Source organism: Syngnathus acus, chromosome 2 (assembly GCF_901709675.1).
Source record: "Syngnathus acus chromosome 2, fSynAcu1.2, whole genome shotgun sequence".
In the NCBI taxonomy this organism is placed as follows: domain Eukaryota; kingdom Metazoa; phylum Chordata; class Actinopteri; order Syngnathiformes; family Syngnathidae; genus Syngnathus; species Syngnathus acus.
The window spans coordinates 15,762,719-15,783,950 of record NC_051088.1 but is presented as its reverse complement, the minus strand read 5'-3'; the positions used below and the strand labels follow the sequence as shown (position 1 = coordinate 15,783,950).

The 21,232-nt window shown below is 43.0% G+C and overlaps 1 protein-coding gene across 2 annotated transcripts in view; it reads right to left on the bottom strand.

The window, feature by feature from the left end:
* Positions 1-212: 212 nt before the first annotated feature.
* Positions 213-21,232, bottom strand: part of kcnd1 (potassium voltage-gated channel, Shal-related subfamily, member 1) — a 22,272-nt gene continuing 1,252 nt past the window's right edge. Inside the window, exons 1-9 of one of the 2 annotated variants that reach the window (XM_037273349.1) lie at positions 17,054-17,270; positions 14,246-14,865; positions 13,404-13,649; positions 11,869-12,581; positions 4,973-5,135; positions 4,512-4,595; positions 3,441-3,536; positions 2,150-2,400; positions 213-1,947 (exon numbers count right to left, since the gene is read on the bottom strand). In XM_037273349.1, the coding sequence (XP_037129244.1) occupies positions 1,740-1,947; positions 2,150-2,400; positions 3,441-3,536; positions 4,512-4,595; positions 4,973-5,135; positions 11,869-12,581; positions 13,404-13,649; positions 14,246-14,401 (1,917 nt within the window). In that variant the 5' untranslated portion in view covers positions 14,402-14,865; positions 17,054-17,270 and the 3' untranslated portion in view covers positions 213-1,739. Of the gene's footprint in view, positions 1,948-2,149; positions 2,401-3,440; positions 3,537-4,511; positions 4,596-4,972; positions 5,136-11,868; positions 12,582-13,403; positions 13,650-14,245; positions 14,866-17,053; positions 17,271-21,232 lie in introns of those variants that run through there. The other variant, XM_037273340.1, reaches the window with a different exon arrangement.

Genomic DNA, 21,232 nt, shown 5'->3' with positions numbered 1-21,232 from the left:
TTTCTTAGTTTTGTGTGTTTGAAAAATAAAACAATATAGGTAAATAAAGTTTAAAAAAAGAGGAAGAGGAGTTTTTATCATGTCATTTATTGGTGTCATGAATATACATGTATGTGCTTTTATCATGGTTTTATCACTTACTTATTAATAATTTGTTCACTGAACCCCCTCAACCCCTACTTTTGTCAAAATGCTAATCTTAGCTAAATGTGTTGTTAGCTAATACCATTAGTGGTCACTATCATTGGTGCAGATATTTTGAATGCCCCCAAGTATTCCCTGTGTGAGCAAATTTGCATCTGTTGCCACTAAAGTAAGCAATTGTTGCGATCACCTTGTTTCCAAGGCACAAACTTAACATACATTAGCATCTGTCGTCACTAGTAGTCGACGCAGAGGTTATTTACTGAGTGAGGTGAAAAACGTGAGCGTAAATTAGCATAACCAAATGCTGAAGAAAATTTGCGCTAAAGGTAGCCTTTGTTATCATGACCATCTTCAGAAGAAGTCCAGTGAACAAAAACTGTGTTGAGATCAAATACCTACAACGGTATCCATGCATAGTAGTGATGTCTCTCAGCATTCCAGCCCAGGAACATTCCTGAATGATGCCACGTCTTGGTGGTTGAATGAAAACAAAAATCATTAGAAAGTCTTCATGCAAAATAAGAAAGAATCTTCCCCCTCATTGTATTTTTCTTTTTGGGAATATGCTGGCTAAATTGAAAGTCTTATGATGCTCATGCACGGACCAGGTGGTGATGTCCACACCTTTTTTTTCCTATTTTTTGGGGGGGGATGAGGGGTGATTGACAGGTGCAGGTAAACGTTTATGTTACAAAATATGTTACAATTTGTGCTTGGTCACACTCCCATACACGCTCGCCCATACACGCCCGAGGAGGAAACTGAGGAATGTCAAAGTGGCCACGTGCACAAGCAGCACAAATGTTTAAGCTAGCAGGTTTAGCTTCAGTTTTCTTCCATTGTGACAACAAATGTGATTTAAAATGTCATGATCATGTATTAACGTTCTGAAAAGTATCCATTAATTTGAAATGAGACTGATTAGACTACAATTGACCGGCAACCAGTCCCATTAATTGTCCAAATAGGCAGACCGGTCCTCAATCTATGTCCGTAAAAGTAAACAAACAAGCACTCTCATCCACACATATGGACAATTTCTGCATCTTCAATGAAGCGAACATGCTAACATACAATATGACACAACAATATGAAAACTAGCCAAGATTCGAACACAAAAAGGCAGATGTACTAGCTAGTAGGCCGCCGTGATGCTGCTAAATAAACAGTCTAACGGTTGAAATTGCTACACATGAGAGGTTTATCTACTATTTCCAGTGCTTTTGTCTGTTTTTCTTTTGTTAAATGGAATCACATTAGCATGGTAAGATGCTCATTGTTGTACGATGGAAGGAAGCTGAGTTTGGAATTTTTCCTTCATTTGTCGACTAGTTTTGTTTGTCAAACACGGCACACAAACATTTTATCCTATGGTTGACTATTGACGGTTAGTTCCAACGTTGCGATTACGTCCCGCTTTGTTTGCATATTTTTGGATGTCCACTTTCATCATCAGCTGAGGACAAAACTGGAAGAACAGACTTTGTGTTTATGTCTTCTACCCACAATCCTCAGCCAGCTGCGACGGGCATCAGGCAGGCAAGCGGGCAGGCAAGAGGGTGCGAGGCGCATGGGAAAATCCCTGGCAGATGTTACAAGGAGGAGATCTTGACGGTGTCAGAGGTGTAGGCGGTGGCACGCGTGTTGCGCAGGATGCCGCTCGGGATGGCGGCGGGCGAGGGCGGCAGGCTCTCGTCGGGCGTGTTGGCGGGCGGCGTGGGGATGCTAATGATGGCTGCGCTGAAGTCTTGGTCGCCACAGTTCAGCTTGAGGTTGATCTGCGCGTTGAGGCTGGAACGCCTGACACACAAATGACCGCGTCAGCAACAACAGCTACGACAACTGTGTGTGAATGATGAAGATCTGGCGCAGAACTAATATCGACATTATTAACTTGTTGCAATGGATTGTAGCAGTGTCCTGAATGATGGAATAGAAAAAATGGAAGGAGGAGGTCAATGTAAAACATCATTGAAATGTTTTATGGGGTGCAAAGGTTTACGTTTGCGGTGGTCCAGGTGTGCCCTTTCCATGCAGCGTGTCAAGCTCCTGCACGCTGCCGCGGCTCACGGACACGGTGGAGTTGGCCAGCCGCATGGCTGCTCGCCTTCGGACTCGGCGAGGACAGCAGCCCGTTGAGTGATTCAGCGCACCCTGCTGGCTGGACATGGAGGTGCTGCGGCTGGTCCGAAAGCCTACCGACTCGGTGATGCACAGCTCACTGTAGTTAAGCTCGTCCGTGAACTCGTGGTTCTATGGGGGTGAAAGGTGTGTTGCATTATTGCGTGGCGTTATTTGTCACATGTCTTCCGTGCAGGTTGTATATTGTGTTGTATTTGCTACTTGTTTCATTCCTTACAGGGTGTGGCAGTAAATGGTTTATTGCTCCATTCCAATCTAGTTTTCCAATCTTGCTACTTGTCACATCCCTTTCTCACAGGGTCCAGGATGGTCTTGGTTACCACTCCTGTCCGATCTTGCTCCATCCTGTCATATTTGCGGAATATGAGTGGTGGTGGAATGTGTTGATTTCTGATCCTGCCTTGTTGTATTTGCTACTTGTCACATCCATTTCTCAAAGGGTCTAGCATTGTCTTGCTGACAACTCCAGTCTTGTCCTACCACAAACTGTGATCCCCAAACGTGTTCAAATACTTGTCTTACATTATGATTTAACGCAAATACCTTACAGTTGATTTTATTTCTGCCACTGAAAGTACATGTGGCTGTTACCGTTACAACCCGTAAAAATAGCGTCTCTTTGTTAGTTTGAACTTTATATAGAACCTTTATAGGCCATTTAGCTAGGCAAAAACAAACGTGGCAAAGACTCAGTGGAACTTCCACTAACAATCTAAGCTAAATTTGGATCCTTTCAGACACTAAAACATCTTCGATGTATCATTTCAATATACGTCTTAAACGTCACTGGAATTTCAGTTTTGTCCCAGTTTTCACACACCCGCCCGTATAAATCATATGTATTAAGGGGAGAAACAAAATAAAATCAAAGAAACAACTTAAAGCAACTTACGATGAAGTTACATTATTTCTTATGGGAAATATTGCTTCTGTTTTCAAATGAATTTGCTTTCATCAGATTTTTTTTCAAACACATTAAACACCAAAACTGAGGTTCAATTTTTCTGTGTTCTTGATAGCCAAGGCTTGTGGCATTTCAAAGAGTACGCAAATTATTATTAGTCATTATTATTACCATCGTTGTGATTATTATTATTACATCATTATGTGTAATGTAATGTACTGACAATGACTAAGCATATTCTACTCACCGTGGTCTTCTCCAAACAGTGAAGAAGGTGATGATGTTGATATTCGAATGCCGACTTGTTTCTTACGCACAAAGCGCCACTGTCACTGTCTCGGTCCTGTACACACGCAAACACACACACAAACAGACACACACACACGTATAATAAAAAAGTGTTCAGTGCGATGAACTGCATTGTGGGTATGGACTGCATTCAGGGGTATGGACTAGTTTAGCCTTTCTGTGAATTTAGTAGATGCAATATGCCACACTGGGAGTTCCTGTGCAAACTACCATTTGCCATTTTTTAATTTTGAAAGCATATCTGAAAGTCAAGTAGCAAAGGTAATTGACTAACTCAAATCCAAATGGTCAAAGGATGTGTATGAAATGGACTGTTGTGATTAAGGAACTCGCCTGTGTCTTGACCAAACCTGTAACTCACATTGTAAATATTTCATTCACACAGAGAAGTTTCCGTGAATATTGGAAGCCAGCAGTTGTTGCTCCGATTTTTAAGAGTGCTGAACCTCACTCAGTATAAAACTATAGCCCAATAAGCATTCTTCGTGCCGTGTAAATGATTACTGAAAAATTAGCGGCAGATCGGATTAAATCTTTAATGGACAATCTCAATGAGTTAAAATACATGATACAAAATCTATTTTAAAAGATCTTGTCACAGGTATCCCACAGGGTTCAATCCTTGAACCACTTTTGTTTTGTCTTTATATACTGTAAAATGTCCAAAGCTTGAACAGTGTAAAAGTGTAAATGGTCTACCATCTGTGTGCCAAGGCTGCAAATTAATTAAGAAATTAATTAATAATTATGTATGCATATGACGCTGTGATCTTTGAGACCATTATGTGTTTTTTTTATCATTTCTTATTGGTTCAAATTTCACTTAAATTCACAAAATATAATCTTTCACACAATATCCTACAAACACAAATTGCAGGTGTTGTGTGTTTTACAACAGCTGCAGCTGTAACAAAGCGCTTCACATATAGCAGTGGGATAAACACAAACAGTGAAAACACATGTGGCTACAGTCGAAAACGTGTATGTTGTGTACGTGTATGTGTCTCACCCCAAGGGCTCGGTCTTCTTTGTACTGCAGGAAGGCATTTGTAGTTCCTTTCTTTGCCATGCGGATTCGAGCCAAACGCACTTTCTGTGACACAGATTTATTATTAACATTGTGCTGTTAAAGTTATTTTGCAAACACCCTAGTTAATGTAGTTAGTGAGAGTAAGGTAGAGGTCTAATATAAATAATGAAGTTAGAGTAGTATAGTGTGGTTAGTGTGATGCAGTTAGTCATGTACGTCGTTAGAGCCGTGTAGTGAAATTAGTCTACTTATTGTCAATTGTAGAAGTGTGGTGAAAGTAGTGAAGTTTGGGTCGAGTTGTCAGAGGAGCAAATTAGAGCAGGTAGTGAGTGGTGAGGTTGAAAGTGGGTCAAGTTTGAACTTTTCTTGAATGTAATGAACATGATGATTGTGTTGATATTGCCGTTGACGGTATCATGGTTTTCTTCTGGTGCCCTGACCTGCTGTGCTCGCATCTTGTCCGCGCGCTGGTTCTGGTGGTAGATCCGGCTGAAGTTGGACACGATGACGGGCACGGGGAGTGCGATGACCAGCACGCCGCTTAGTGAGCAGATGGAGCCGAAAATCTTCCCGGCAATGGTGTTGGGCACCATGTCACCATACCTGTGGACCGTAATGTTGACATGAAAAACTGTGACTTAAATCGAATGTCGTCACCTTGATGTCATTAACATTCTCATTATATAATGTCATCTTCCTTTCACGTCATTCTCATGCAACCTCATGCCATTCCCATATCACGTCATCCTCTGGTCACAGGTTATCCTCATGCCACTCGTGGTCATATGGTCAAATGATAAGACTAGATGACATATTCCTCGTCACATGATGTCATTCTTCTGTCATATGATATCAACATATCACGTCATTCTCATGTCACATGAAGTCGTCTTCACACCACCTGTTTTCTCATGTCACATGATGTCACCTGATGTAATCCTCACATTCTCATGTCACATGATGTCTCTTGATTATCATGTCACATCATTCTCATGTCATATTATGTGATCTAATGTCAATATCATGTCAATGTCATCCTCATGTGACACACACAAACAAACGCGCACACCAAAAGAAGAGAGGGTGCCGGTTGGTCAGATGTCAGGACAAATAAAGGTTTTACAAGCGTGGGAGGTCCCAGACGGGCCGGGTCATCCCGGTTCTACTGTTTGAATATTTCATGACGGGATTATGTCATCCTGCACTCAACACAGAAGGGGAAACTCTGAGAAGGGAATGTTCTAGAAGAACAACACTAAAAAAAAGATGGTGGAGAGTTGAATGGTCGCCATGACAACCGTCAGACAAACAGACACGTGAACCGGACAGACACGAGGACACAAGAAGAGAAAAGGAGAGAAGCAAGTGAGAACACGGGGACAAATGGAATGAATGATGCAGTCTTCTAATGGGCCTGAAAGTAAACAATCTGATTCCAGATTAGGCCTGTTTAAAAATAAAAATAAAAGAAGAAAATAAAAACTCCATTAGTGGTGAGCTGACCAATCAGACTTGGCTTAATGCTTATCAGCCAATCGTGATTCAGCACAGACAGCCAATGTTAATTGATTTATGGCTCACTCCACTCAGAGGAGCAAAAAGTCCTCTTGTGGGCTGCAGACCAGACTGAACAGTGACTTCTACTTTCAAGTTTTGTCATGTTACCTTGCTCTCAGTTCAGGCACGAGGCTCATGTCGTGCACGACTCTCAAGTCTTTCGTTTCGGATTTGACCTTAGGCTGTCATTATGTATTTGACTGTTCAGACTCCCATGTTGTTGTTGACTCAACATTTGATACCGTGCGGCACAAGAAAGAATAAATAACATGCATTATTTTTGTTTTATTTATCTGAATCCAAACGATCTTTTATTTTGAAAAATAGACCTGATTCTCTCCTACACCTCGGTGATGCTGCTCGTAAAGTTACATTACGCAGTGGATTCATATATATTATACTGTGGTGTTCGCAAACAGAATTCCTCCATGGAACTAAGGGTTGATGGAGTGTGTTGTGACCGTGCTTTTTATGTGGTAAGGCACTTGCACACCACCGTTGTTGTTTCAATCTCTCGTTTTATGAGTATATTTAATCAAGTTTTTGCGACACACCTCCTACGTCTCCTTTCCTTCGGCACCACAATACCATTGTTTTTATGCGGGTCGTATCGTTTTATTTTGTTGTATTTAATCGCCGCACCTTAAAAGCCGGTCCGTGAAAATATTGTCGGACAACCTGTCCAAGGTGGTGAAAAGATTGAGGAGCGTTGCCTTAAAGCCCTTTCACATTACTCTTGCTTAGGGTCAGAGGTCCTCAGTGTGGACCACAACGGAGTCCTGGTGGAACCTCGCCCTTATTTAGTGCTGACGCAGCAACCTGCCAGGAAGTAAACATGGACGCTGGTTTAAGCGAGCAGTCGACTGTACCTCTGAAAGATGTACTGCACTGTGGTTATTCCAAAAGATTTGCTCATTTTAAGGAGGAGGTGGATAAGACCAGCAGCAGAAGAAAAACAGATTACTGATGCATCGCGTACTAATGGATTGGCAGGAACTTGGAGAGTTTAATCATGTTCGTGAGCTGCAGTTGCACCAATAATGCTTCATGGCATATTTCAGGCTGAGCAGGGAGCAGTTTGAAAGCCTCGTGCACAGAGCTTCACCACATCCGCGGCCCCGCCCCCCCCCACCGCATTCACAATGAATGGGTTCGTCGATGGCTCGCTGTGCGCTGCTAAGTGCAGCATGAAAAAGCCTTTTTGCCTCTCTAGTCATACTGTAGTCGGCTGTCAAGGCTCTCGTGTTACGAGGCGGTGGGTGAAAGAGTTGTCACAATCCCAGCGGTGGGTCACAAGCATGTCAGTATCGAGCGCTTGTTGATAATTTCCAGTGCAGCTTAAAGGCCGCCGGAGTCCCCGCCTTTCTTGTCCTCCTCATCTTTCGTCCTTTGCGAGATCTCCCCACTCCTCTTTGGCAGCCATGTTTAATTGATAATGTGATGATGAAAGTTGCAAGAGGAAGGATGCTGGTTCTGTGTATTCTCTCCGGCTGCTGAACATGTGACTCTCTTTATCTATTACCATTTGAATGTACTTCAGCAGTATTCTATTGCGCTACATCATCTCTATTGACACATTTTGGTCAATATATAATATAACATTACAGCTATGTATTGTACATTTACAAGAGTGCATATACTTTGAGTATGTTTAGCCGACTGCTACACATACAAGCAGACAGTTGTTACACAAAGTACACTGCGACACAAACTAGTGCACAGTAACACACACTGATATGCAGTAGGACCTACTAGTACACACTAATACTCCCTGCTAAACATTAACATTAGTTACAATTAAATTTACTACTATGTGTACACAAGAATGTTGCTGGAGTTACATTGACAAATTAACTGATTGCTTGACTTGAAAAGTGATTTAGTTACTTTACTCATAACTGTAGCTAAATTAAATCCATGCATTTTATTACCTGTTAATTATTAGTTTGTGTACACACATTGCACATGGTGACTGAAAAATATGTGATTCCTATTCAGTTCAAGTTCAATGGTAGCGAATGGTAAGCATCAATGAGAGTTCTGTAAAATGATTGCTAACATTATCAATTGATTTGTGGGAACAAAATGTGACTTTGCATAGTAACTGTATAGGTTTTCCGCAATCCGCGAATGTTCGTAGATATGAACAAATGACTGATTAATGTCATAGAATGCCATACTCCATTTGCAAATTTATAGTATTTTTAAGTGCACGCCACATTGTACATGGCGGTACTGTCGTTCCGTCACAACCCCGCCAAGCACATCTCTCACTCTTGCTCTTTCCCTCTCCCTCGCTCATTTTTGCACTCATTGTCTCAATAAGTTTGGATAAATGTACACATTTCTTTGCAATTCAACTTCATTTAGCATGGCTGATAAAGCAAAGGCTAATGATAGCGGTGATGGCAAAAAGCAATGATAGTTGTCACAGTAAAACTGCAGGCTAAAAAAAGAAAAAGAAAATGGACCCAGAATATTGATCCGCCCAGTTTTTAACGCAAATTGGGTTGTTTTTAAACTTCAGGGGTGTGGAAAGTAGCAAAAGTACAAACAAAAGATGCACATACCACGCAGGAAAAAGTTAACATAAGGTACTAGGGTCAAGTCAAAAAATTCAAACGAAAGTGTATGAAGACAAAAGGTTGACGGAAAACCAACACAAAAAACAAAATAATTCCATAAGGGACTGAACTGAATCTCAACAGAGGGTTGATGCAGGAAATGCTTAAGTAACAATAAAACAAAATCAATCAGAACAAGATTGAAATCATTCTGACAAAGTTAACACAAGTTACTCACAGGAACTATGACTGACAATTATGACAGAAAAAGCGCTCGCTGCGAAAGTGATACAACAATAATTTGGTGTCGCCCCTTCAGATAGTCAGCAAGGTCTGCAGGAACTGGATAAGGACGCTGATCATTTCAATCAGGTGTATTGTGGGAGAGACACCGTTGATGTGCAGGCAAGGTCTGCTTGTCCTAAACTATATCAGAAGCACCGACCGACATGTACGACTCAGATTTCAAATTCATCACGCTTGGCGTTCGTACAGACTTTGCGTGACGTTGGACTTTTTCGGTCCTTGAGCTAAATCGTACTCAATTGACTGGTCAACATTCTTGCGTCATGGATGATGGGGAAGAACAAATGCAACAAAGGTATTGAGGTGGAAATGTAAGCCACTGCTCAAGTCCCAGGTCCAAAATTCAACTGCTTCTAACGATAACACACAGACTTACACAGTAACACTCACTACTACTTTATACAGTAACAATTGCGCATTACCGACTTCACACATACATATACTGTACGTACAGTTGTACACAGTATACACACACACACATGCACGCACACACACACACATATACACACACACGATAGCTACTGAACCCGCCAATGCAAGTTAAAACAGAAGATGAATACAAAGTGGAAGCGGACATGAAAATCTGCATCTATATTTAGTTCATCTGGTTATTCATAGAAGACATTTCAAATCAAATGTAACATCCATCCCTCCCTCTATCCGTCCATACCTCCATCCATACCTCCATCCCTCCACTCTTCCATCCATCCATCCATCCATCCATCCATCCATCCATCCATCCATCCATCCATCCAGTCTTCCATCCCTCCACTCTTCCATCCCTCCACTCTTCCATCCATCCATCCATCCATCCATCCATCCATCCATCCATCCATCCATCCATCCATCCATCCATCCATGTTAGTCATAATTTAAAAAAAAAAGATTGATAGGGTACGGTCCATTATAAAGTTTTCTTGTTGATGCTGAAATTGCAAGCGATAAGTTCTGCATCGTGGCCGTCGTCATTGCGGTGGCGGCCAGCGGAGCAGAGCAATAAAAAGACAAGCCGATACCGTGCGCCTGTGACAACAAAATCAGCAAACAAAGAGCAGCAAAAAAAAATAAAATAAGGCTCAGAGAAGAAGCTTCTGTAATTGCCTCTCTTAAAGTCAAAGTACGACGGCTGTGAGCTTGAGCTGGGAGTCGAACCCGCGATCTTTCCACTGAAGCAACACACAACTACAACGAGGAGCATGTTTCTGAGTAACCTGTGACTCGCTTCAAGAACAATTATGACTCCTTCTTTAACGTGCAATTCCAGATGACAACTTGACAAATGGCAAAGGCACCCTGTGAAGTATTCCACATGTTACGACTCACTTTGACACACAACATCAAACATGAACCTGACTACACGCAGTGACTCAGACCGATTAAATCCAATCCAATACAAACAATTTTATTTATATAGCGCATTTTACGACAGCTGTAACAAAGCACTTTAGATACAACAAAGATACTACTACAAAGACAGTGAAAACAGTCTATTAAAACACAGAAAAGTATACAGTGGCGGTAATAGAATCATCAACACACCTCAATGAAACGCTGACACACTTCAATGAAACGCTGACTAACGACATCAGGCTATAACCAGTTTACTGAAATGTCACAAGATGATTATATCTAAGTGAAATATATTTCCTTAGCGGTGCAATGCCACAAGATGCGGCAAAGCACTACTTTGTCTAAATGAAGGTTAGACAAAGTCTCCAACATAATCCATTAGCACCAAGAAGGTGGCAAAGCACTGACTTTGTCTAAAATGAAGATCCTCATATCACTTTGTTTGTTATTCCTTGGCACAAAAGTGACACAAGATGGCAGCGAAGCACTACTTTCGTCAAGATAAAGCACCTCATCTCACTTCAAAATAGTTCTTTGATACTGAGATGCCACAAGATGGCAGCGAAGCACTACCTTCATTGAAATGAAGCTCCTCAACCTACTTCAAAATAGTTCCTGGACACTGAGATGCCACAAGATGGCAACGAAGCACGACTTTCATCAAAATGAAGCTCCACAACTCGCTTCATCATAGCTGATGAATGAGAGGCACTACTTTTGTTGAAATCGAAGCTCCTCAACTCATGTTGACAGTTCCTCTGTACGAAGGAGCTACACAATTGTGACAAAACACTACTTTTGTCTAAATGTTTACAGGGGTCCTCCAGCCACTGGAGGGCACCAGGGTATTAGTTATGGAGTCCTGTCTCCTGTTGCTGTCACGTTTTCTGACGATTGTTTCTTCCGACTTTATTCCTGTAAGTCATCACATTTCATTCATCATTAGTTGGATGGTTGCTGTCGGTCCTTTCCGCATGTTACGTTGAAGTTGATGGCCAAACCTTCTACATGTCTGCAGCGCTCCTTGATCTTTGTCATTAAATGCCATTTGACAATAAGGAGTGCATTTCTTTAAAATGAAACTCCACACCTCACTTCAACATCGGTCCTCGGCACGGATGCCACACGATGGCGTCAACCCACTACTTTTTCTGCCCCTTAACTGAATTTAACATGTCACCAACATGCGAGAAGACACAAATGACTGTGACTCCTATTCCAGATGAATACATGCTGTGACTTACTAGAAGACACATGTTCGGACACATTACAATGAAGGGGGACACAGCGTGACTCACTAAAGCTCGTGATGTGACTCACTACCGTTGGAAGTATGAAAGTGTACGCTTCTCCATCCGTGACCGCGCACATCGGTTAAGATGCCATGACCGTCGTTATAAAGGATTACTGTATACGCGTGGGCGGCGGCAGGATGCGGATGGGCGGCCACGCTCGAACAGCGCGGCGTGGGAGGTGCACTCAGCGGGACACACAAATACGAGGCAAACGCGGTCGCTATGGTGACACGCAAGCGAACGAGGCAATGAGGGGCGACTCACCCCAATGTCGTCATGGTGACGATGGTGTACCAGAAAGAGGCCGGGATGGAGGTGAAGGTGGAGCCCTTGGTCCCCTTCTCGGCGTAGAACATAACGGTGGCGAAGATGATGATGGCCATGGTGAGCGAAAAGAGCAGGAAGCCCAGCTCGGAGGCGCAGCTCTTGAGAGTGTAGCCCAGAATCCTCAGACCCTGCGAGTGTCGTGAGAACTTGAAGATCCGGAAGACACGGAAGACCCTCAGCGTGACAAAGGCGCCGCTCACGTCCTCGTTCTCGGGCATGACCAGGGCGATGTAGTAGGGCATGATGGCCACCACGTCGATGACCGACATGACCGAGCGCATGAACTTGCAGCGACTGGGCGCGGCGAACAGACGCATCAGGTACTCGAAAGTAAAGATGAGCACGCACGCCGTATCCATGCAGAAGAAGGCCAGCTGGTACTTCTCGCCGCATGGGAGGTCCTTGACGCTCCCCTTGGGAGGCCGGCAAGGGACTGTCTCCACCACGTTGGCGATGACCGACACGGCGATGAAGAAGCCCGTCACGTAGTAGAAGACCAGCGCCATGGTGGACGTGTGCGGGTTCTCGAAAGCTCGCCACAGACGCTCTCTGTGGGTGCTATGCGGGGGCAGAGGAGCGTCCATCGCTTCATTAGCTTCCGTGTCCTCGGCCAGGCGCTCCTGGTTTTCCTTTTTCCTGTCTCGATATTCCTTCAGAGCAGAAGAGGGAAAATTATTCACTTACATACTGCAGTCTGGACAGGGACAAGTAAAGGGTTCAAATTTAGGGAAAGCATTTGTTTTGTCAGATGGGAAGCTCTTCACTTCACTTCAACATAGTTTCCTGACACTGAGCTGGCACATGAATGTGTCAAAGCACTACTTTTGTCTAAATGTAGCTTTTCAATTTACCTCAATTTAGGGGCACCAAGATTCCACAGGATTATGTCAAAGCACTACTTTTAACATGATTCTTTGGCGCCAAGAGGACAGCAAATTAATTAGTAAAGGTCCTATCTTGAAACCAATGCACTAGTTGTGTCTAAATGAAACTCTTCAATGTACTTCACTGTACCGTATTTACTCGGCACCAGAATGCCAGAAGAGGTTGCCAAAGCACTTCTTTGTAGAAATGAAGTTCCTCACTTCAACAAAGTTCTTTGGCATGAACATGCCAGAAGATGGCATCAAAGTACTAATTTTGTCCAAATGAAGCTCCTAACCTCAACATAGATCCTTGGCAATAAGATTCCACAGGGTAGGAGCAAATCACTACTTTAATTTAAAACAAAGGTTCAACATAGTTACTTGCCACCGAGATGCCACAAGAAGGTGGCAATGCACTACTTTTGTTTAATTTAAGCGCCTCAAATCACATTCATATTGTTCCTCGGCACCAAGATGCCACAAGAGGGCATCAGGCACTAGTTTAATTGAAATGACATGCCTCCAATCACTTCAACATAGTTCCTTGGCATCAAGGATAAAGCCAGCGGTTAAAAGCTCTAACGCACAAGGAGGGGCTTTGCTCACCTCCATGCAGCAGTCGCCGATGATTTCGGGCACAATTCCGTAAAAGGCCAACTCCTCGTCAAAGGCCTGGATGCACTCGTATCGCGGGTAGTGCAGCTTCCCGGTGCGGTAGAAATTGAGAATGTGGCGGAACATTTCGGGGTCCCGGTCAAAGAAGTACTCCTGCGTATCGTCGTTGTAGAAGAACTCCTTTTCCGAGGACCCTAGTAGCGTGTCGGGATAGCGATCCAGTGTATTCTTCCATGTCTGAACAAACAACAAAGGTGAGGATTTAATTCAGGAGTGCTGAGGACGTGAGTAGGGTTACAAGTTGTGATTTTTGCAGTGGTCCATTTCAATATGGTTGATCAAACAGATGCTCCGTGAGAGATGTAAAACTTCTTTTTATGTCCTAATCCTGCTTCAAATGACTCCATAAATTGAACCCGGACCTGGCTGATGTGTTACTTAGTCATTATGATGCTGTTTGTTGCTCTTTTAACAGACCTCTGTGACCATCGCGGAGCAGATGCAGTCATAGTGAGACAAGATTACTCAAAGATTTTATCATCAGTCATTTAGGTCAACATTGGATCATTCAGAAATCATCAGGGAATCTCTAGACTCAAGTTGGCTGCACTGAGAGAGAAGGGGGGGGGGGGGGGTTGAATCATTTTGCATTGCCTACATTTCATTCAAAAGAAAAAAGGTTCAAATGAAATGTGGCAAAAGGTCAAAAAGTTCAAGTGAGGCTAATAGTTCACAAGGGACGTGGCTGCATTCAGAATGAATCAATTACTGCACATTGAGACTCTTGTTAAACGGAGGTTTTGCACCCACCGACCATCTGTTGACCCCCTTACCTGAAAGCGGACCCCGCTGACATTGACATAGAGGATTTCGTCTGATCTGGACGAGTTGTCCACGGGAGGTTTGGGCATAGTCTTCTTGGCCAGCGGCAGCCAGCCCACGGCAGCCGCCCGCGCGAACGGCAGCCATGTTGCCACGCCAGCCGCCATCTTGCATCAAACCCACTCGGAGTTAGGAGTGTAGGGTGGGGTGTGTCACTGACCCTGTCCTGACTTCCTGGTGATGCGGCGGCTTGACATGTTGATGAGGGGGAGGGGCAGAGGTAGGGAGGGGGACCGATCACTGCTGCCCGTCACGTCATTAAAACAATTGCAGGAAGTGTTGATCACACTTGGGGTAAAGAACAACAACTTAGTTGCTGTTCAGATCCAAATGGGTGTGTGGGTTTGTGTGTGCATGTGTGTGTTGCCAGGCCGTGATCGTATTAAATTGTGATGATGCGAGCGAAGTTGCAAGCTCAACACTATCTCCTCCTCCTCCTCTAAGTGTTTCTTGGCTTCATCTGCAGCTCCACGTCGCCACCGCCCTCTTTCTCACTTGTCCTAGCTTCCTGTTGCCGCTCCCTGCTCTCATTGGCTGAGCATCGGCGGCTCACCGTCCATGTTTGGTTGTTCTGTCAGATGAAGGGGAAAAAATAGCGACAAAGTGAGAAGGAGCAGACACATGGAAAAAAAGGATGGAGGCCTCAGGAGGAAGGCTCTCAAAAAATCTACAGTAATCTGATTACTGACTCTGTGTTTGTGCGTGCGTGTGCATGTGTGTGTGCGTGGGTGTGTGTGTGCACGTGAGAGCACCCAGTCAGAAGAGTCCAGTCAGGCTGAAAGTTTGATTCATAATTCATGAACAGACTTTTGACTTGTGCTGTGGGTGTGGGTGTGTGTGTGTGTGTGTATGTGTTGGATGAAAACCTCTAAATTGAACCCAACAGTAACACAAAGACTGAAGCATGAAGAAAAAAAGTATGTGGAAGTCTGAAGCCTGTATTCAGAAGCATGTAAAAGACTAAAGCATGAAGAAGACTGAAACATGCAGACAAAGAGCATGAAAGATTGAAGTGTGAGGACAGAAGCATGTAGAAGATTGAGACAAGTAGACTGCATGTAGGCGGGAGCATGAAGGCATAAGCATGTCGAGTGAAGCACGTAGAAGACTGAAGCATGTATATGGGATTATAAAGACACAAGCATACATAAAACAGAAGCGTGACGACATAAAGACCGATGCATGAAGACAGTCTATTACATGCTTCTGAGGCCTATAGACATAAGTACTACGATGGAAGCATGTTAACAAATGAGGCGTGTAGAAGACAGAAACCCTAAAAAAAAACGGAAAAGTGTAGCCTGAAGCATTTAGAGTCGGATGCATGTAGAAGATAGAAACATCATTGATGAGACTCAGTCTCACGGATTCAGATACTCCTAAAAAGATATAAACCCTCAAACCAACTCATCAAACAAACTCATGCTCATAGTGACTTGCATAGACTCAAACAAACTCGTATTGACTCACACAGACTCCTTTTGAGTCAAACAGACTCGCTCGTATTGAGTCACAAATCACAGAGTGATTCGTAAAGACTGACACTGAGTCACATAGCCTAATAACCTAAAAGCTTCTCATGACTCGACAAAGCTGGCTTGTGGAGACTCATACTGACTTGTATAGACTCACATTAACTTGCATACACTCAGACTAACTCAACAAGACTCACCCTTGTGAGTAAACCTCTGAGATCTATACTGATTGATAAAGCCCCACTCTGACTCAAATAGACTCGCACGAGCTGACTCACTTGCCTCACACTAACAGGTATATTGACAACTCAAAGCTAGAGACCTTTAAAGACACTGACTCATCAGAACAAACTCTTACGGACTCAACTGACTCCTATAGCCTCACATTGACTTGCATTGCTGCCTACTCACTGACTCCCATAGAAAACTACTGACACAGGCCCACTCCACACCAAGTCATGCAGCCAAATGGACGATCAGGAAATTTAGTTTGTGCGTGTGTACCGACCGGTATAGACCTGCACTCACTAACTCACATAGCCAAATATCGACTCACAAAGAGTCAAACTGGCTCATATGGACTTATATTCACGGACTTGTACACTGATTGCGCAGACTCAAGCTGCCTTGTCCTGACACTCATCGATGCAAACTGACTAACTACTGACTAACTGTCTAGTTTCGACTAAAACTGATCAAGGCAGACTCTTGCCACTTAAATGTTGTTAGTCACCTGAATGTTGTAAGTCACTTAAATGTTGCACAGAGGCTAAGATCAACCGGTGTCAAATTCCTTGTTTGGCATGCACAAACTTGGCCAATAAAGCTGATTCTGATTCTATGGAGTCACTCTGAGTCGCATTCCTTGACTAGATTCACAGAGCGAAACAAGCCAGGAGAACATAGGACTCCCAAGTATTGACTCGAGAGCATAGTTACAACTCAATGAACTTTCCGTGCTTTAAAAAAACAGTCATTTCCAGGCTAGAGGAAACTAGAGAGGCCAGTGTGTGTGAATGTTCATTAATTATTCATATTAATAACGTGTGTGCGTGAGTGCGCACTAACAAACATAAATGTAAACACATGAAAGTTCATCACTAATTATACAACTGGATTATGTCACACATTCACACGCACATGTTGTGTTCAATTGACTTTACTTCTACGATGTTGTTGACCATCCTGCTGCAGCCTGTGCTCAACTTCTATTCTATTCTATTCTGCTCCATCCCGTTCTATTCTGGGCAGAAGTGAATGTGGAACACATCTCATCCTACTTACCTCCGCTGCTTCTGACACCCTGCCACCAGGAAGAGGAGGAAGAAGAAGAGGAGGATGAAGGTGATGAGAAAGAAGAAGTTGTTTCCGGATTAAAAGAGGGGGGGAGTGATGAAGCAAAGGCGAAGATGGACGAGTCTTCTTTTACGTTCTCGGGCTGTCGTGCTCTGCCGCCGCGGCAACAAGCACATCTGCTGTCATTCTCTCTCTCTCTCTCTCTCTCTCTCTCTCTCTCTCTCTCTCTCTCTCTCTCTCTCTCTCTCTCTCTCTCTCTCTCTCTCTCTCTCTCTCTCTCTCTCTCTCTCTCTCTCTCTCTCTCTCTCTCTCTCTCTCTCTCTCTCTCTCTCTCTCTCTCTCTCTCTCTCTCTCTCTCTCTCTCTCTCTCTCACGCACACACGCACACACACACTGAGACTCCACCTTCTTTGGCTTGCTCCACCCTCTTGCTTCTCTTCCTCTCTTTCTATGTCATTTCTCACTTCCTTTTTTCCTCAACATACATGCATGCATGCATAAACAAACACATAGACATATGATATACACACGGACACACACATGATAACATGCTCAGACACTCTCACATGCATGTATACACCGACACACAAAAAGTTGCATGCAAGCACACGTACACACTTCACATACACATTGGTCATCACTTATCATCTACTTATTTGTCCTCCTCATCACACTGTCATCATGTGTTAATTGCGCAATGGTTTCCATACTAAAACAGTAGACAGTTAAGTGGAATCAAACCTTTGCGCAAAATTGCACACGCACACACACACAAACACACACACACACACACACACACACACACACACACACACACACACACACACACACACACACACACACACACACACACACACACACACACACACACTCAATAATGAATGCCAGGGCGTGCTGGTCAGCTGTCGTTTTGCCAACGTCGCACTCGTATCATCAAAGTTTCATGGCTGAAAGTTACCTCATCAGCAATATGCCACGTGTCCACGAGGGGGATGTGTGCCAGGGAGGGGGCCACATGGTCCCATTGACTCCTTGACTCAATCGTATGGACACTCACTGACTTGTGCGTACTGAAGTGGACCTTCGACTCACACTGACTCGTCAAGGTTCAAATTGACTTGTAAAGGCTCAAATTGGCTGAAACAGAAACTCAAAGAGACAAACATACTCACACTGACTTGTAAATACTTGAACTGACTCGGTAGACTCACATTCACTTATACAGACCCTTGAAGAGTCAAAATGTATACTGACTTAGTATATGAATCCAAACTGACTCATATTGACTGATATTGTAAAGGAACAAACAAACAAATAAAGATTCAAATTCACTGACTTGTAAAGACTCAGACTTACTCTTCAAGATTCATACAGACTTGTACAGATTGAAATGGACTCTTCAAGTCTCACAGTGACGCGTACAGACTGAGGCTAATTCGTATTGACTCACACTGAATTGCCAAGACTCAATCTGACTCATGAACTCACAATGACAACTGACAATTACAGACTCCAATTTACTGACTTGTAAAGGCTCAAACTGACGCAAATACACTCACACTGACCCTAAACTAGATTTGTACAGATTCAAACTGGCTTTCCTAAAGATTAGAAAAGAGCACCTAGGAAAAGACGGTATAGGATGATCCTGTGTCGAAGAGAACAACTGTAATAAATGCAACAGAGAAAAAGTAAATAATACAAGAATAAAAATAATAAAAGGCCATGTTTACATTAAGGCAGGCGTCTTCACTTTTATGAGTTTTTTTCCCTCTGGAGTACGCCCAGACAGTGACAGGCAGAGCAATAGGAAGACCACCACTAAGACACTTTAGACCTGAGACTGTCGAGGCCTACCAAAGTCTAGGCCAAAAGGAGTCAGTATTTATCGTCAGCTAGAGTCCATAACAGTCCAGACCTACTCGGTATCTCGGTATGCGAGTATAACTAACCAAAAAATTGTCAGAAAGTAAATATACGTAAGTATCTTACAAATGACTAAAAACTGATTGACTGAGTATTTTTACTTTACTTTACTGACCCTATGACCATCTGACGGCTATGATGTTGGAAAAATACTTGGTCAGCACTGATCGAGCCATCCCCTTTGAACCCAAACAAAATAAATAGAAATCATCATAAAAGTCAATTACAGCAGCTGTAATGAAGCAAATGTCCTGATTGGTCATGACTGAGCTGAGGACGACCTGCATGAAGGTCGCATCGATCGTCAGCCGAGTCCGACTCGTAAATAATGCATCAGCGCGACCAGGAGGAATCGCGTGGGGAACTCAACCACAACACTTGCAAATATGCTCATCTCATCAAAGTCCATTATTATTATTAAATATTACAGTATTATTTTAAGACTGTGCATAGGCCGACATCATTCTAGAAAATTTAGGTCTGCATGAGTCAAACAAAACATAAAAAGAAAATATCAATATGTCTATTTAAGACCACTAAGCAACTTGCCTTCGAAATGTTACTGCTAGCTTAATGTTAACACATAATTGAAAACATCAAAGGTGTGTTAACAATTAGCATCTACTATATTCACTGTGTTACAATCCTTTAGACAACAGATATTTGAACACAAACGGTGCAGTAACACATGTAGACAGACAGCAGCACGATACTCGCAGGGATCATTCTTTACACTCAGGACAAAACGATTAATATGAATGGAGTTTATTTAGTCATTGAGAGTAGTGTTGACTGTCTCTCTGCATGAGCCTATTATACATTTAGCCACAGTCACTGCTAGTGTTGTGGTTCCCTTGACTGCAATAATGCTACTACCAGTGGTTCACTTAGATGCGGTTAGAGTCATTGGTAGCATAGTGGTTCCATCTACCAACCACCTATCGGTGTGCATCCACTTCCGCAAGAGGCGCGAACAACCGCCATGATAGAAAAGTAGCGGGGGCGCCATCATGTGATCACACCAGCACTTCAATTACAGCCGCCAACACACACACACACACTGAACTGATCACACATACACACGTGCGTGCCGCAGTGCCACATCTCCCTCTCCCACTCAAGCTAAAAACAAACGTGAAGGCTCTCATTACAGTCTGATCAATACTCCTCAGGCTTTGTGTGCATGTGTACTGTATATGTGTGCGTGTGCCTTCGTGTCCTCTCTCTGTTCACTGTAAAAGTGTGTTTTTAGTAGCACAAGAAGATGAAACCGGTGATGTGTTCACTGTCACAGTGGAAATGTGAGTGCCCTCTACTAATAACAGTTTCCTGTTCGGGGTAGTGAGGGGCTGTTATGCACACACACACGCACACACACACACACGCGTACACACACACACACATTCTATATTTAGCCAGGCGCTGCAAGAGAAAAACTTGTGAATTTTTTAAACTTTGGACACTGACTTCCTCTGTTGGCTGCCAGACGTTGGGATTTGTGTAGCAAGGCAGTTGTTCCCTTTGCCATCCTCGTGACATCATCGCTGTGTTTGCAATAAAGTGTCACAGTTGCCATTTTTGAAGGCCCGTTTTTGGAATCGCTTTTGTTTGTAATTTTCTAACTTTCCAGGGGGGCGCTATTGGGTGACCTTTTTAGAGGTTGTACTCATTTCCCCCTAAAAAACAAACATTGTCAATTTGGATACAGATGACTACTTTGCTACAAAAACGATAAGATCCACGTCATCCTTGCACCACCATACCATGAAATTTCAAATAATATGTTGACAAAAATGTATTTGTCCTGGTACAAGATATGATTGTAGCTTTTAATAAAAGTACTCCCTAAATATAATTTTTAAAAACTAATTAGCTCTCAGGCGCATCCTAAAATGGCTTTTTGTGCCCCCCTCTTGTGATGACTTACATACCAAATAGAACAGAGATAATAAGCATAAAATCATCTTTTTTACAGACTTCTTGAGGAAATGTTGTTGCAGTTATTAAAATTAAGGTAGACACATTTTAAATAGGTGCAATTTTGTTCTGATAGCGTCTCTCTCAACATAGACGATCCTGTTACTAAAACCTTTCAAGCCATCTAGAGGAAGATGGAAAAAAGACAGCAGAATTGTCATCATTCATATTCGTGTCGATTAAACCAATGCAACCATTTTTCTCAGTGTCTAAATTGATATGAAACTAGTTTTATTATATCACATGTTCTTGACCAGTTAGCAT